Raw genomic sequence first — 18,452 nt, forward strand, 5'->3', positions numbered from 1 at the left:
TATTACTTATTAGCTAAATTACTGGCATTTCAAATACCAGCAGGGTCACCCATGGAGGACAGGTTTCAGCTGAGCTTCCAGACTCAGACGGGCTAGGAAGAAGGACACGGCAGTCTACTTCTGAAAAGAATTAGGCAGTGAAAACCTTATGAATAGCAGCAGAACATTGTCTGATATAGTGCCTGAAGATGAGCCCCCCAGGTTGGAAGGCACTCAAAAGATGACTACAGAAGAGCTGCCTCCTCAAAGTAGAGTCATCCTTAATGACATGGATGGAGTCAAGTTTTCAGGACCTTCATTTGCTGATGTGGCACAACTCAAAATGAGAAGAAACAGCTGCAAACATCCATTAATAATTGGAATGTGGAATGTACGAAGTATGAATCTAGGAAAATTGAAATCATCAAAAATGAAATGGAACACATAAACATTAATATCTTAGGCATTTGACAGCTGAAATGGACTGGTATTGTCCATTTTGAATCAGATAATCATATGGTCTACTATGCCAGCAATGACAAAATGAAAAAGAATGCCATTGCATTCATCATCAAAAAGAACATTTCAAGCTCTATCCTATCAGTGATAGGATAATATCCATACACCTACAAGGAAGACCAGTTAATACAATTATTATTCAAATTTGCGCACCAACCACTAATGCCAAAGATGAGGAAATGGAAGATTTTTACCAACACCTGCAGTCTGAAATTGATCAAACATGCAATCAAGATGCATTGATAATTACTAGTAATTAGAATGTGAAAGTTGGAAACAAAGAAGAAAGATTGGCAGCTGGAAAATACGGCCTTGGTGATAGAAATGGTGCCAGAGATCACATGACAAAACTTGCATAACTAACTACTTCTTCATTGCGAACACCTTTTCTTAACAATGTAAAGAGCAACTATACATATGGACCTCACAGGATAGAATACACAGGAATCAAATTGCCTACATCTGTGGAAAGAGACAATGGAAAAGCTCAGTACCGTCATCAGTCAGAACAAGGCCAGGGGCCAACTGTGGAACAGACCATCAATTGCTCATATGCAAGTTGAAGCTGAAGAAAATTAGAATAAGTCCACGAGAGCCAAAGTATGACCTTGAGTATATTCACCTGAATTTAGAGACCATCTCAAGAATAGATTTGACTCATTAAACACTAGTAGCCAAAGACCAGATGAGTTGCAGAATGACATCAAGGACCATACACATGCAGAAAGTAAGAGGTCATTAAAAAGAGGAGAGAAAGAAAAGACCAAAATGGATGTCAGAGGAGACTCTGAAACTAAATGATGAAGTGAAAGAGCTGAACAGAAGATTTCAAAGGGCGGCTCGAGAAGGATGAACACACTTGGCATTTCTCAAGCAGAAAGAAGTGAAGAGAAAATTCAAGCCTCCTGTTGAAGGATTCTACAGGGAAAATATTAAATGATGCAGGAAGCATCGGAAGAAGGTGGTAGGAATACAAAGTCACTGTATCAAAAAGAATTGGTCAACATTCAGCCATTTCAGAAGGTAGCATATGATCTAGAACCAGTGGTACTGCAGGAAGAAGTCCAAGCTCCACTGAAGGCACTAGTGAAAAACAAGGCTCCAGGAATTGATGGAATACCAATTTTGATGTTTCAACAAGAGATGCAGTGCTAGAAGTACTCATTCATCTATGCCAAGAAACTTGGAAGACAGCTACCAAGAGATTCATATTTGTGCCCATTCCAAAGAAAGGTGAACCAAGAGAATGCGGAAATTATCACACAATATAATCAATGCCACACACAAGTAAAATTTTGCTGAAGACCATTCAAAACTGGTTGCAGCAGTATATCAACAGGCAAGTACCAGAGATTCAAGCCAGATTTAGAAGAGGACGTGATGTCATATGGATCTTGGCTGAAAGCAGAGAATACCAGAAAGATGTTTACCTGTGTTTTATTGACTATGCAAAGGCATTCGAATTTTGTGAATCACCACAAATTATGGATAACATTATGAAGAATGAGAATTCCAGAGCACTTAATTGGACCTGTACCTAGGCCAAGAAGCAGTTTTTCAAACAGAACTGGGGGATACAGTGTGGTTTAAAATCAGGAAAGGTGTGTGTCAGGGCTGTATCGTTTCACCATATTTATTCAATCTGTATGTTGGGCAAATCATCAGAGAAGCTGGACTATATAAAGAAGAACACAGCATCAGGATTGGAAGAAGACTCATTAATAACCTGCAATACACAGGTGATAACAACCTTCCTTGCTGAAAATGAAGAGGACTTGAAGCACTTACGATGAAGATCAAAAACGACAGCCTTCAGTATGGATTACATCTCAACATAAAGAAAACAAATATCCTCATAAGTGGACCAATAAGCAACAACATGATAAACTGAGAAAAGATTGAAGTTGTCAAGGATTTCATTTTACTTGAATCTACAATTAACACCCATGGAAGCAGCAGTTAAGAAGTCAAAGACAAATTACACTGGGCAAATCTGTTGCGAAAGATCTCTTTAAAGTGTTAAAAAGTAAAGATGTCACTTTGAGGACTAAGGTGTACCTGACCCAAAGCATTGTGTTTTCAGTCACCTTATATGCATGCAAATGCTGGGCAAGGAATAAAGAAGACTGAAGAAGAATTGATACCTTTGAATTATGGTGTAGGCAAAGAATATTGAATACACCATGGACCGCCAAAAGATTGACCCAATATGTCTTAGAAGTACAGCCAGAGTGCTCCTTAGAAGCAAGGCTACCAAGACTTTGGACATGCAATCAGGAGGGACCAGTCCCTGGAGAAGGATATCATGCTTGATAAAGTACAGGGTCAGCAAAAAAGAGAAAGACCCTCAGTGAGATGGATTGACACAGAGGCTGCAAGAGGGGCCTCAAGCATAACGATTGTGAGGATGGTGCAGGACCAGGCAGTGTTTCCTTCTGTTGTACATAGATAGGGTCACTACGAGTCAGAACAGACTTGACAGCACCTAACGACAACAAGTTATTCAACTTAGAAGTCTCAGTTTCCTAGCCAAGAAAATGTAGGTAATAATAGTACCTATCTCATTTAGTTGTGAGAATTGTGTAAGATAGGTAATTGTTCAATGTTTGCTATTGCTATGACAATTATCATAATTCCTATTATATCTGTTTACTTCAAAAATATGACAATATTCTACATTGGGACTATGTCAAAATATTTGCACATATTAGTTAGCATATGTTCTCAATATATTTTTATATGTATCTTATATTTTGATGACAGCATTTCTTTCTAAATATAGACTATTCCAAATTACATTCAAAGGTATAAACAACTCTTAACTATTTACGTAATGAAAAAATATCAGTATATAGGTATTTTACTTAAAATTATAAAAATAATAGCTAATATTTATTAAATGTATACTATATTCTTGGCTATGCTAAATGCTTTACATTTGTGATCTTATTTTATCCTCACCATTGCTTTATGAGTTGAGTACTGGTATGAAATCATTTTACATATAAGGACCTGAGATTCAGAGTAACTAAATCTCTTTCTCAAGGTCATATAGCCAGCAATTGGCAGATTTAGGATTCAAAACCTGGTCTCTCCAAAGTCCATAATCTTAATCACTATGCTAAGCTCTGTATAAGGTTATATCATACATGAAAAAAAATTTTTTTTTATATATTTTATATTGTTGCAGTCGTTAGGTGCCATTCAGCCAGTTCCAACTCATAGCAATCCTACGTACAACAGAACGAAACACTGCCCAGTCCTATGCCATTCTCACAATCATTGCTATGTTTGAGGCCATTGTTGCAGCCACTGTGTCAGCCCATCTCCTTGAGGGTCTTCCTCTTTTTCGCTCACCCTCTACTTTACCAAGCATGATGCCCTTCTCCAGGGACTGATCCCTCCTGATAACATGTCCAAAGTATGTGAGAAGTAGTCTCGCTATCCTCCCTTCTAAGGAGCATTCTGACTGTACCTTTTCCATTTGTTCATTCTTCTGGCAGTTCATGGTATAGTCAATATTCTTCACCAACATAGTTCAAAAGCAGCAATTCTTTTTGAGTCTTCTTATTCATTGTCCAGCTTTTGCATGTATATGAGGTAACTGAACATACCATGGCTTGGATCAGGCGCACCTTAGTCCTCAAAGTAGTATCTTTGCTGTTTAACACTTTGCTGTTTAACACTTTAAAGAGGTTTTTGCAGCAGATTTGCTCAATGTAATATGTCCTTTGATTTCCATGGGCGTTGATTGTAGATTCAAGTAAAATGAAATCCTTGACAGCTTCAATCTTTTCTCTGTTTATCATGATGTTGTTTATTGGTCCAGTTGTGAGGATTTTTGTTTTCTTTATGTTGAGATGTAATCCATACCAAAGGCTGCAGTCCTTGATCTTCATCAGTAAGTACTTCTAGTCCTCTTCATTTTCAACAAGCAAGGTTGTGTCATCCGCATATCACAGGTTGTTAATAAGTCTTCCTCCAATCCTGATGCTGCTTTCTTTTTCATATAATCCAGCTTCTCAGATTATTTACTCCGCATACAGACAGGATAAATATGGTGAAAGGATACAACCCTAATGCACATTTTTCCTGATTTTAACCACACAGTATTCCCTTGCTCTGTTCAAATGACTGCCTATAAGATATATTTTATATATTATATATAATATATTATTTTATGTATTATAGAAAGAGAGACTACATGCTAGCTATTCTATTAAGCAAATGGTAGGGCTGGAATTTACTCTCAAGTTGTCTGGCTCCAAAGCTCTTGGCCAATATTTTTTTTAAAAAAAAATTCTTATTAGGAGTGAGTAAAAGACAAGAGGGAAAAAAATTGTAACAATTGATAAACTTATGAACCTCCTTCATAGCAGGCCAAATTTTTTTCTGCAAAATCTTGAGATTCTATAGCAGTGATCAAATAATACCCACGAAAAGGAGGCATGCCACATCATTTAACCTTGCACACCCACATTTGGTCATAACTTTGCAAATGCAGTTTGGTTTGCAGCCTCCAGGCCTGCCTGGTAATTTACTTCCACCTCAAGCATCTCTTGGGATAATAATAATAGCTAACATTTGGTCAGTACTTACTATGTGCTGGACATTGTTCTAAGTGTTTTGTTCTTCCTGTCTTGAGTAGCTGGAACATACGTGAGAGAATTAGAAGTATTTACACTCTATCTTTGAATATCTGTAAGACCACTGTACAGTGACACTCACTTCCACATACCAACTCAGCCTGGAATGAATGCAAAAAGTTTCCTTCGACTTACTCTGACACATTGGACTAACGACTTCTCTAAGACAAAACAACAGGTTTATTCTTAGTTTAAATTTATTCAGATATGACATTCTGTAATTAATGATCTGGCTTTTCATTACCAGGCAATTACCCACGATAACCAAAATACTTCTGGTTCTGAAATCATATTACTAACAGATGGGGAAGATTCTGAAATACGTTTATGCTTTGAGGAGGTAAAACAAAGTGGTGCCATCATCCACACCATTGCTCTGGGACCTTCTGCTGCCAGAGAACTGGAGACTCTGTCAAATATGACTGGTAAACCTTTGGAACATATTATTGTTTGGGATATATAGGTAGCATAAAAAATACATTTCCAGTCTCACTCATTCCAGAGACTTTTTCCCTATTCTAAAAATTAACCTACTTTGTTCTTCCCTTGTCCTTCAAATTAATATCTACACTCTCAATTTCTTCATATATCTCATATATATGTATATACATACATATGCATCTATTTCTCCTAATATTAGTCAACATATGCTGTCTTCTTTATTCCTTGCCCATTTTCTGCCAATGCCACTAAACTGAAACTTCTTTCTCCATGTTACTGATGACTTGTTGTTGTTGTTAGTTGCCACTGAGTCAATTCCAACAAACTTACCCAATTGCAATTTCAAAATTATTACTCAGTATTTGTCCTGTTCAGTCCCACAGCGGAGATTCATGCCGATTTCACAGATGAAAAAGTAGAAGCCTAGAAAGTATAAAGGATTTGCTCAAGGCCACAGTTAGAGTACTGATTAGCAATTCAGAACTCTTTCTACCACCATACTCTACTTCCACCTCACCAATTCTTTCTAAACCTTAGTTTGAAATATTTATTTTATTTCTCCTTTCTATCCAGTCCTACTACTACAACCTAACCCTGCCTTTACAATCTCTGCCTGGGCTACTTCAATAACATTCCAGCTGGTCTTTCTGCCATTTATTAGTTCAATAAATATGTATTGATAGTTGTGTATGTGGCAGGCACTTGTGTTAATTCTTCCTCCCACAATACATTCTGTCCCAGCTCCTCACAACCAAGTAATATCTCTCTTCATCATCTCCTGTATTCTTTATTTTCTGAACTTACAAATATTTACTTCATTCTAAACTGTCATTCTCTCTCTAATTGTTTTAGTATATCTTAGACACATTTAGAAAACAAGTAGCTGATTTGGAAGAACTGTTGTAAATTTCATTTTTATAACATTATTTAGTGATTAGATAAATTTTGTTAATGTGGCAGGCATTTGCACCTGGTGGTTGCTTGATATAAAAACAAAATGTGGGCTGTTCTCTGAAGTTCCTTTCATTCTTACTTATTTTAAGCAAGGTTTTAGTTAGTGTAGGACTACATCTGGGACACTAATATTCTGAAAATTCCTGAGATTGTGGGAAATTAATCTTTGCAAGCTTAAAAATAAATTTAAGCTATATTGATGAGAACACAATAAAAATATGAGCTTCTCATTTAAAACCAGTGTTCCAAAAGCAAATAAAATTTCATTTCAGGAGGATATCGGTTTTATGCCAATAAAGGCACAAGCGGCCTTATCGATGCTTTCAGTAGAATTTCATCTAGAAGTGGCAACATCTCTCAACAGGCTATTCAGGTCACTATACCAGGAAAATTCTTTGATTGTCCACATTTGCAATAAATTTATATTATCGTAAATATTAACTCTAGTAGTGATTAATAAATATGGCTGCTAACCAAAAGGTTGGCAGTCCGAATCTACCAGGTGCTCCTTGGAAACCGTATGGGGCAGTTCTACTCTGTCCTGTAGAGTCACTATGAGGCGGAATCGACTCGAGAGCAACAGGTTTGTTTTTTTTTTTCTCTAATACATAACTCTTATGCCTGAAAACATTCCAGGTGTTCAAGAAAAACATCCTTACTGAGTTTGTTTTTCCATGACAGTCACAGCCACCTTTTCTTTTGCATTCTTCTACTCTTTATAATTATAAATTAATTCTTAGTCATTTTAATTGAAACCTTAAAGATAAAATTACCCTGAGCTGACTAAACATTGAAATTCTATTAACTATAACAACATTTTTTTTTTTTTTTATAACAACAAATGGATTTTGTTTATGGTCTTGTTTTTACTTATGTTACAGCTGGAAAGTAAAGCCTTAAATATTTCAGGAAGAAAATGGATAAATGGTACAGTGCCTGTGGATAGTACAATTGGAAATGACACTTTCTTTGTTGTCACATGGACAATGCAAAAACCAGAAATTCTTCTTCAAGATCCAAAAGGAAGGAAATACAAAACCCCAGATTTCAAAGAAGATAAACTAAATATTCGATCTACCCGTCTTCAGATACCAGGTATTGCAGAGGTAAGTTTATTATTTTCTCCAAGCTTTATCAATCTCTTTTCTAAGGAGAATAAGAAGATAACATCCTATATATTGGCAAGATTAAAACAGGCCCCCCATCATAAAAAAGCAGCCAATTAGAATAACTAAAGATTCATACTATAGAGCTACTAGTTTGTAAAACTGGGTGTTAAAAATCATTAATGTGGTGATGGTTGCACAACATTATGAACGTATTTAATGCCACTGAAATGTACTCTTAAAAATGGTTAAAATGGCAATGTTATGTTAGATATTTTACCACAATAAAAAAAAAATCATTATTTCTCTGCTTAAATTTCTAAATAATTTTATATTCCAAAGAGTAGAAAAATATTACCAAAGCTCTTAAATAGATATTTTCGATTTTCAGACAGGCACTTGGACTTACAGCCTTCTAAATAATGATATTAACTCTCAAATGCTAACAGTGACAGTGACTTCTCGAGCAAGAAGTCCTACAACACTCCCAGTGATTGCAGATGCTCACATGAGTCAAAATACAGCACATTTCCCTAGCCCACTGATTGTTTATGCACGAGTCAGTCAAGGGTTTCTGCCTGTTCTGGGAATCAATGTGACAGCCATTATAGAAAACGAAGATGGACATCAAGTAACATTGGAGCTCTGGGACAATGGTGCAGGTAATATGAATCTAAATCAATTTTCACTGAACTTAAAATTCTACTACAGTCACATGACTTAGAAGTCAATATTTCCTATGTATGCTCATTAATCATATTTTAAAGAAAGGTTATTTTCAAAGTTTTTAAACTTCTTATCCAATTATCTTGACAAGTCACAGACATAAGCATACTTACCTTCTAGAAATTTTATGAACAATTTTATTTTTCCCACAGAACTTGAGTATAGTTTTTATCTATTTTCTTTAATGTCAGTGTTTCACATATGCTTTCTCTAGTTTTAGTTATTTTTCCTTATTTTTGATCAGCTTCTTTTATGACATAATAAAAATAATGTTGTGTGCCATTGAGTCGATTCTGACTCATGGTGACCTGATAGGACAGAGTAGAACTGCTCCATAGGGTTACCTAGGCTGTAATCCTTACAGGAGCAGATCATCAGGTTTTTTCTCCCATACAGCAGCTGGTGGGTTCAAACCACCAACCTTTCAGTTAGCAGCTGAGCTCTTAACCATTGTGCTACCAGGGTTCCAATAATAACAGTAAAAACAGTAGCTAACATTAATTGAATGCTTACCATGAATTAGCCTTTCCAAAATCACAGGGTTAGTAAGTGGCCAAGCCAGGTTTTGAACACAAAAGGTACTTAAAACATTGTTCTATACTATCTACCAAATTGTTGCCATCACTAACGTTTACAGTTGTGATTGTCATCTTTACTTCCTTCAGTGGCTAATCACTACATTTCAATATCAAGGTGCTGATACTGTCAAGAATGACGGCATCTACTCGAGGTACTTTACAGATTACCATGGAAATGGTAGATACAGTTTAAAAGTGCGTGCCCAGGCAAGAAAAAACACAGCTAGACTAAATTTAAGGCACCACCAGAATAAAGCTATATACATACCAGGCTACGCTGAAAATGGTAAGTGGCATCAAAACAGATATGTGACATTTGTTTAGATAAATTATATATGACAAGCATTAGAAATCTAATGTATTATGGAAAACCTATGTTTATAATTATGCAATCATCTGCAGGTTCAGAACCTTATCCATGGACAAAGCATAAGACTATGCTTTTAGGTGTTTTGCATGCATCTACTTCAGTTAATTTCATTCACATTTTTTAAAAAATTTACATGCTGTAATTTTATTAGCATTTTGTGTGTGTGTGTTTAGTAGTATTTTGGTTTTTTTAGGAGCCCTGGTGGCACAGTGGTTAAAAGTGCTCGGTTGCTAACCTAAAGGTCAGCAATTCAAATCCACCAGCCGCTCCACGGGAGAAAGACGTGGCAGTCTGCTTCCATAAAGATTTAGAGCCTTAGAAACCCTATGGGGCAGTTCTACCCTGTCCTATAGGGTCACTATGAGTCAGAATCGACTCAGCAGTAGTGAGTTTGGTTTTGCGTTAGTTTTTTACAACTGCTGTAACAAAAGTACCAAAAAATGGATGGTTTAAAACTACAGAAATTTATTCTCTCACAGTTCTGGAGGCTTGTTGTTGCTGTGTGCCATTGAGTCAATTTTGACTCATAGTGACCCTATAGGACAGACTAGAGCTGCCTCATAGGGTTTCTTAGGCTGTAATCTTTATGGGAACAGATCACCAGGTCTTCTCTCCCACAGAGCTGCTAATGGGTTTGAACTGCTGATCTGTAGCTGAGCGCTTTAACCATTGTAGAAGTCTGAAATCACTGTGTTAGCAGGACCATGCTCCCTCTGAAAGTTCAAGGAAAGAACCATTCCTTGACTCTTCTTAGCTTCTGGTGGTTGCTGACAATCCTTGGCATTCCTTAGCTTGCAACAGTCCAATCTCTGTCCCCAATGTCATGTGGCCTTCTTCCCTCTGTGTATGTCTGTGTATCCGAATTTCCCTATTTTTATAAGGACAGCAGTCTTTGGATTTAGGGCCCACTTTAATCCAGCATGATCTCATCTCAACATGATTACATCTGCAAAGACCCTGTTTTCAAATAAGGCCACATTCGCAAGTTCCAGATGGACATGAATTTGGGGGGCGGGGGATGATAGTCAACTCAGTACGTGTAGCAAGCACTGTGCTAGATGCTGGAGTTAAAAGATAAATAAAACACAGTCCTTGACCTCAAAGAATTTACAGTCTAGTAGTAGAGGCACATAGGTAAGAAAAGTAGCTTTAATATTTTTTTAATGTCATTTTTAAAAAGACACAAAACAAGCTTTTTCATTAAAGCTGTTACTTTTTCTATATGCTACCAATCAATATTAAACCTCTACAGCTGCAAGATGAGCTTACAAGGAACAGACATGGCAATATAAAAAGTTATAAAATTGCTTTTTTTCGGTAGGTACAATTATAGCAAACCCACCCAAACCTGAAGTCAAAGATAATGTGACAAAACCTGGAGGAGGAGGAGACATCATTAGAGTAGTGTCTGGAGGGACGTTTACTGTATCAGGAGTTCCTGCAGATAATCATAATCCCACTCCCATGTTCCCACCTGGTAAAATTAAAGACCTTGAAGCTAAATTTAAAGGAGATCATATTCAACTTTCATGGACTGCTCCTGGAAATAGCCTTGATAAAGGAAAAGGTAAGTTTGATATGTTTTAAACTATGCTAAAAGAAATCACATTGGCTTTCATTTGCTAAGACTTTTCTAACATCCCACTGATAAATAACATTTATGGAGTGTCTACTATGGGCCATTATCCACTTATTCTCAGGTGTGAAAACTGAACCTCCAAGAGATAAATAACTGTCCCAAGTTATATCTATATTAGTAACTTAGCTAAAATTCTAAACCAGCCTTGTCAGTGTCTATTGTGCCAAACTACCTCTCAAAATTTGAACTATTACTTTGAGAAGACCAAGTTAACAGCTTCCATTGCATTCTTTTCTTCCTAATAGGGAAAACTTTTTCTAAGTATTTCCGTACTTGAGCAAGTCATTCATTAATTCACCTTTTTTGAGTTTTCAAACACTACTAGGTACCTAAGAAATGATTCCTACTCTCAATAGTCAACTGAGTGCAGAAGATACACAAAAAAACAGACAGCTCCATACAGTGTGATGAGAGATATGCTGTTGTGAGCACACAATGGTATGACAGCCTATAGGAAGGCACCTAACCTGGTTGGAGGTTAAGATCACAAGAAATACATCTTAAAAGGCTTCCCAAAGGAGACTAACCCCTATCTGAGTATTGAAGAATGAGAGAAGTTAGCCAGGTGGGGTGAAGGGTCCTAAGGAGAGGATCACATGCTGAGAAACCTACTAGTTTGAGAGATTTGGCCATGGAGTTTAAATAAAGTTCAAGGCCAAAATATTTCATTTATTCAAAGTTCCTAATAATAAATTACTCTTATTCCAGAAAGTTTAAATGACTTCTGTCTTTGCTTTAAATTTAACTGAATTCAATTAGTATTCATTGAATGCCTAACATATGCCAGTATTGTGAGTAAATTCATATGTGACAAAGCCAATCTTGTTGTTTTCCCTTTAAAAAAGGGAATATGAAAACAATATACAATGTTGATATATGTATTATCTCAGAGGCTGTGATGGCTGAAATGCCACATGTTCAGTTCTCTTTTTCCTGGGTTACAAAAAACCAGTCACTGTACACTCTGAAAGGAAAAGGTGCTTTTTTAAATCTTTCATTCATTATATAGCATTTTCAAAGTTATATTTATTTTTTATTGTCATTATTATACAAGGAAAAAAAATCATTCAAAATCCCAAGGAAACACAGAAATACAAATGCCCATGAAGACCTTTTTTTATAATTCAGTGTTAAAAATTCATATCATAACAGCTACTGAAATACATAATTTTCCCATGTACGACCCTTAAACATATGGCAGAATAAAAAAAAATAACAAAAAGTACCAGTATTACCACTTTTCAAGTCACAAATTAAACTGCCTGACCAAGAGCTGAGTTCTATATTCAATTCAGTCAAGAAAAAACTTTAGTTCAGTTCAATTATATACTAAGGACATGATGCATGAAGAAAGCAAAAGCTCATTAAAAAGGGAAAAAAAAAAAAAGACCAAAATGGATGTCAGAAGAGACTTTGAAACTTGGTCTTGAATGTAGAATAAATAAAGCGAATGGAAGAAATGATGAGGTTAAAGAGCTGAACAGAAGATTTCAAAGGTCAGCTCAAGAAGATAAAATAAAGTATTATAATGAATTGTGAAAAGACCTGGAGTTAGAACACCAAAAGGGAAGAATATGCTAGGTATTTCCTAAACTGAAAGAGCTGAATTAAAAGTCCCAAGCCTTGAGTTGCCATACTAAAGGATTCTACAGGCAAAATACTGAACAATGCAGGAAGCATCAAAAGAAGATGGAAGGAATACACAGAGTCACTGCACCAAAAAGAATTGGTGGACGTTCAATCATTTCAGGAGGCAGCATACGATGAAGAACAGATGGTACTGAAGGACGAAGTCCAAGCTGCACTGAAAGCACTGGTGAAAAACAAGTCTTCAGGAATTAACAGAATACCAATTGAGGTGTTTCAACAAATGGATGCAGTGCTGGAGGTGCTCGCCTGTCTGTGCCAAGAAATTTGGAAGACAGCTACCTGGCCGACTGACTGGAAGAGATCCATATTTGTGTCCATTGAAAAGAAACGTGATCCAGCAGAATGTTGAAATTATCAAGCAATATAATTAATATCAAGCACGTAAAACTTTGCTAAAAATAATTCAAAAACAGTTGCAGCAGTACATTAACAGGGAACTGCCAGAAATTCAAGCCAGATTCAGAAGAGGATGTGCAACAGGGATATTATCACTGATGTCACAAGGATCTTGGCTGAAAGCAGAGAAGACAAGAAAGATGTTTACCAGTATTTTATTGACTATGCGAAGTGTAGATCATAACATAGTACGGGTAACATTGCAAAGACTGGCAATTCCAGTACACTTAATTGTACTCATGCGGGAGTACATAGACCAAGAAGCAGTCATTCGAACAGAACAAAGGGATACTATGTGGTTTAAAATCTGGAAAGGTGTGTGTCAGGGTTGTATCCTTTCACCACACTTACTCAATCTGTATGCTGAACAAATAATCTGAGAAGCTGGACTGTGTGAAGAAGAACACAGCATCAGGATCGGAGGGAGGAAGTCTCATTAATGATCTGTGACGTGCAGATGACACAACCTTGCTTGCTGAAAGTGGAGAGGACTTGAAGCACTTACTGATAAACATCAAAGATTACACCCTTCAGTATAGATTACACCTCAACATAAAGAAAAAAATCCTCACAACTGGACCAATAAGCAACATCATGATAAACAAAGAAGAGGTTGAAGTTGTCAAGGATTTCATTTTACTTGGATTCGTAATCAAGGCCCATGGAAGCAGTAGTCAAGAAATCAAAAGACGTATTGCACTAGGCAAATCTGCTGCAAAAGACCTCTTTAAAGTGTTGAAAAGCAAAGATATCACTTTGAGGACTAAGGTGCAAATGACCCAACTCATGATATTTTAAATCGCCTCATATGTATGCATAAGCTGTACAATGAATAATGAAGACCGAAGAAGAATTAGTGTCTTTGAATTACAGTGTTGATGAAGAATATTGAATATACCATGGACTGCCAGAAGAATGAACAAATCTGTCTTGGAAAAATACAACCAGAATGCTCCTTAGAAGCAAGGATGGCACGACTTTATCTCACATACTTTGGATATGTTATCAGGAGGGACCAATCCCGGGAGAAGAACATCATGCTTGGTAAAGTGGAGGTCAGTGAAAAAGAGGAAGACCCTCAACGAGATGGACTGACATAGTGGCTGCAACAATGGGCTGAAACAGGATGCCTCAGGACTGGGCAGTGTTCTGTTTTGTTGTACACAGGGTCACTACGAGTCTGAACCAGCTGGACAGCACCTAACAACAGACAGGCATTGAGAAAGAGAGAATATCATTTTACATAATCACAAATGCCTAATATAGGTGGGACCAAATATCTCTTTCCTTGTGACAAAAAAAAAAGGAGGTAATAAAAAAAACAAAAAACAAAACCCTTTGCCATCGAGTTGATTAGACTTATAGCAACCCTATAGGACAGAGTAGAACTGCCCCATAGGGTTTCCAAGGAGCACCTGGTGGATTCAAAGGCCAACCTTTTGGTTAGCAGCTGTAGTTCTTAACCACTACACTACCAGGATCTCTGGAAGAGGTAACAAACCAAAACCAAACCAAACCCAGTGCCGTCGAGTTGATTCCGACTCATAGTGACCCTACAGGACAGAGTAGAACTGCCCCATAGAGTTTCCAAGGAGGGCCTGGAGGATTCAAACTGCCGACCCTTTGGTTAGCAGCCATAGCACTTAACCACTAAACCACCAGGGTTTCCAATAGTTGCTATCAAATGTTACCTTCAGGAATTTCAAAAGTAAGGCTGTAGCAGTATCTTAAAGAGTAAATTAACCATCCATATAATCTTAATGAACCACTTAGATTCTCTGGGGCTCAATTTCCACATCTGTCAAATATGCAAATTAAACTAGATGACTTAGAATTACTAAAACTAGTACATATAACTGTAATGTTTTATGATTCTGTAATTCCATCATTTTAGGTATCAACTTAATAACTGTGTGGTTGGCCAACAAGTAATTAAAGAGATCAAGTACATGCCCAACACAGTACCAGGTACCCTAGATGATGCAAAAGGAGTATAAAACAATTTTTGCCCTCAATACCATCTACTTGGAAAGAGAAATCCTACACAAAACAATCAGGAAAATATAAATATACCATTTTATGCAACAGGAGTTCATGGAAGAGAGTCATCAGGGTGGATAAAATACTTGGACAAGACTTGAGGAAGAAGCTGGGCCTCAGGTTGGGCCTTGAAGAATGAGTAGAATTTGCATAGATAGGGACAGGGAGCCACATTCCAGGGAGTGCTGGCAGGGAGGGAAGGAACCAAATAATAAGATCAAGATCAAGAAAGCAAAAATTTGTATTAAAATAAGGGGGAAAGAGACAGAAGGAGAGAGAGAAAAAGACCCACCTAAACATAACAGGGGGTGTTGTTTAAAGAGTAGTAGAATTGATTGATAAGGTCTGTTTATGGAGAAATTAGAATGTTAGGCAGAGGGCCTGAATTTTAAAAAACAAAACACTAAATCCACCTTATTCACCACACACTTGAAATACCTTCAACATTTCATGAAAAAATAAATAAAGGCTTCACTTCAAAAAGGACATTTGATATTTTATTGCTTATAATATTTCAGAATGTGAGACTTTATTTTTACATCCACGGCTCTGATAGACTTCAAAAACCAGTTTGAAATGTAACATTTATGTCAGGACCCTCCTTTCCTTTCTTGATAAAATAATGATAATTATAATAGATAGGATTACAAACCTTTATCAAATCCCAGATACTAGGGTAAATACTCTTCATGTATTATCATATATAATCCTCACCACTAGAATAACAGACATGCAGTAAATATTTGTGGAATGAATTGAATAACTAAATCTCTATTTTACAAATAAGAAAACTGAAGGTAAGAGAAGTTAAATTTTCCTTGGTTACATGGCTAGGTTGTAGCAGAATTAGGGTTCTAATTAAGGTCTGCCTAGATCCTGAGCACATGCTTTTAATTAGTATGCAATCTAGCCCCTCTGTCTCTTTTTATTCTTTATTCTTATCCCTGTCTCCCGCTCTATTTATCTTCTCTATTCTGTCCTATTTCTCCCTCTCAACTTAATGAGTCATAATACAGATCTGGGTTACTGAAAATCTTTACTATGCTCCTTGAACATTATTGTGTTCTTTGTTCCAAATTAAAAGGTGGATTCAGCTCTTTATATCTTTATTTCTAAAAAGAAGTCTAGATTCAGCTTTTTTTAATATGATTTGAATTAATTGCTTCTATTTTTTATAATCAGATAATCTTAAATAGAAAACTTTTCACATACTTGCCCTTAAAATAAACAACATAGAATAACCAGAGAGGAACTACATCTAGAATTTTCATAACTAAACCTAGCGTGCATTTCTGATAGGCCCCTAAATGTAAGGCAGTGTGGTAGCAATAAGGTATCCTGGTGACTTTATTACACATGAAGTATCTATTTGTATTCCAGCCAGCTGCTATGTTATGAGAATAAGCAAGTGTTTCCTGGATCTCCAAGAAGATTTTGACAAAGCTGCTTTAGTGAATACTTCTAGTCTGACACCTAAGAAGGCTGGCTCAGTAGAAATTTTTGAATTTAAACCAGAATCTTTTAAAATAGAAAATGGCACCAAATTCCACATTGCAATTAAAGCCATCAATGAAGCCAATCTCACCTCAGAGGTTTCTAACATTGCTCAGGCAACCAAGTTTATTCCTTCGCAGAAGCCCAGTGCCCCTAATCTATGTACCAATATTTCTGCCGTCAGTTTGGCAGTTTGGGGATTAGCTGTGATTGCTATCTATATTTTAAACTGGAAATTGTATTAGAACTAAAATTCAATGTTATATATACTTGGTAAACATTTATTTAGAAGTTAATTTACTATACTCATTGTCTATTATAAAACTCTGTAATACAATAATGAACATACAAAAGTTGTAAATTTCCTAATTATTTCAGTAAATTAGTATTAATTGAGTTGCTAAAGATAAATCAAAATGACTATACTATTCCCTATCTTTCAAAAATCCATTTATTAATTTTTAATGTAAAGAGAAGATGCATAATTATACTTATAGACTTCTTGTTTAAAGTTTCAGGGTATGCTACAAATTTATTTAGTATATTAAAAATCAGAAAGTACCTAAGCTATTTGAAAAATATGTATCAACAACAGCAAATAATTTTATGGTAGAATTATTTAGGTTCCATTCATGATTATGAGTGAATACTTTGTGTTTGCATAAACTATATTCAAAAAGAACTATAGAGATAATTATCCAAAGAGAAATGGTCTAAGCACCAAGGAGGTCAAATTTGATTTTTTATCATTAGCTAAAAATGGAATATCAAAGTTACAGTCCTAGGCATGAAATGACTATTAGCTAAGCAAGAATACTTTTCTGTATGAATTGTGGAACATCACAATAAAATCCTTGTTGTAGTCTGAGGTCATCGTTAGGTACGAAGAGTCAAGATACTCCATTAGGGCAAGGTTTTTTGTTTGTTTGTTTTAACTGTTGTATCCTCAGCATTTAGGACAGTATTTGACACAGAATAGATACTCAATATACGTTTGTTAAATAAATTAACAAATACTTTTATACTCCCAAAAGAAATCCAAATTTGACCCCATTATGTCAAAAATATTCATAAAATGTGCATGCGGTGTTATGAGAACAGCATATAATGAAGACTACTTAGTGACATTTACCAGCACATAAAGTGTCAAGAACTGTATCATATCAATAAAATATATAAACTAATAAAGTGTAAAGTGAGCTAATTTCACAGAAATGGTGTGATTTTTATGAGTGAGAGAGAGAAACGAAAAATGGCAATTATTTTAGAAGAAAATCCTTTCTTTATGGGCATGAAGATTTCAAAAACTCTTTGAATGTCTGAAAGGAGGAAACTAGAGGATGTTTCTTGAGAAGTCAGGAAAAAAATCTTAAAACATTAGCAAACCAAATCCATAAACATATAAAAAAAATATATCATGACCAAGTTCAATCTATCCCAGGTATGTAAATCTGTTTTAATATGAAAAAAATCAATGTAATTCACCACATTAACAAATTTAAAAAGAAAAATCATATAATTATATCAATACTGTTGTTTTGTGTTGTTGAGCCAATTCTGACTCATAGCAGCCCTATAGGACAGAGTAGGACTGCTCCATAGGGCTTCCTAGGCTGTAATCTTCAAGGCAGCAGACTGCCACATCTTTCTCACGAAGAGCAGCTGGTAGATTTGAACTGTGGAACTCTCAATTAGCAGCCGAGTGCTTAACCACTGCACCACTAGGGCTCCTAATCATCTCAGTAGATGGAGAAAAGTATATATAATTCAAACTCTATTTTTCTTTCACTATCTTTAAAAAATGCAAACTTTGAAAACTTTATTAACATGATAAAGGGTATACACACATGCACACACAACATATGTACAGCAAATATCACACTTAATGGCGATATGTTGATGGCTTTCTCTCTG

General features: G+C 36.0%; 1 protein-coding gene across 1 annotated transcript in view; it reads left to right on the forward strand.

The window, feature by feature from the left end:
• The window catches only part of LOC126071351 (calcium-activated chloride channel regulator 1-like), a 28,272-nt gene extending 11,489 nt beyond the window's left edge, over window positions 1-16,783 (forward strand). Inside the window, exons 8-14 of the mRNA XM_049875557.1 lie at window positions 5,392-5,569; window positions 6,812-6,912; window positions 7,421-7,645; window positions 8,037-8,307; window positions 9,065-9,235; window positions 10,641-10,890; window positions 16,429-16,783. Of these exons, the coding sequence (XP_049731514.1) occupies window positions 5,392-5,569; window positions 6,812-6,912; window positions 7,421-7,645; window positions 8,037-8,307; window positions 9,065-9,235; window positions 10,641-10,890; window positions 16,429-16,783 (1,551 nt within the window). The remainder of the gene's footprint in view (window positions 1-5,391; window positions 5,570-6,811; window positions 6,913-7,420; window positions 7,646-8,036; window positions 8,308-9,064; window positions 9,236-10,640; window positions 10,891-16,428) is intronic.
• The last annotated feature ends 1,669 nt before the right edge of the window (window positions 16,784-18,452 follow it).

The sequence above is a fragment of the Elephas maximus genome, chromosome 3, assembly GCF_024166365.1.
Source record: "Elephas maximus indicus isolate mEleMax1 chromosome 3, mEleMax1 primary haplotype, whole genome shotgun sequence".
NCBI lineage: Eukaryota > Metazoa > Chordata > Mammalia > Proboscidea > Elephantidae > Elephas > Elephas maximus.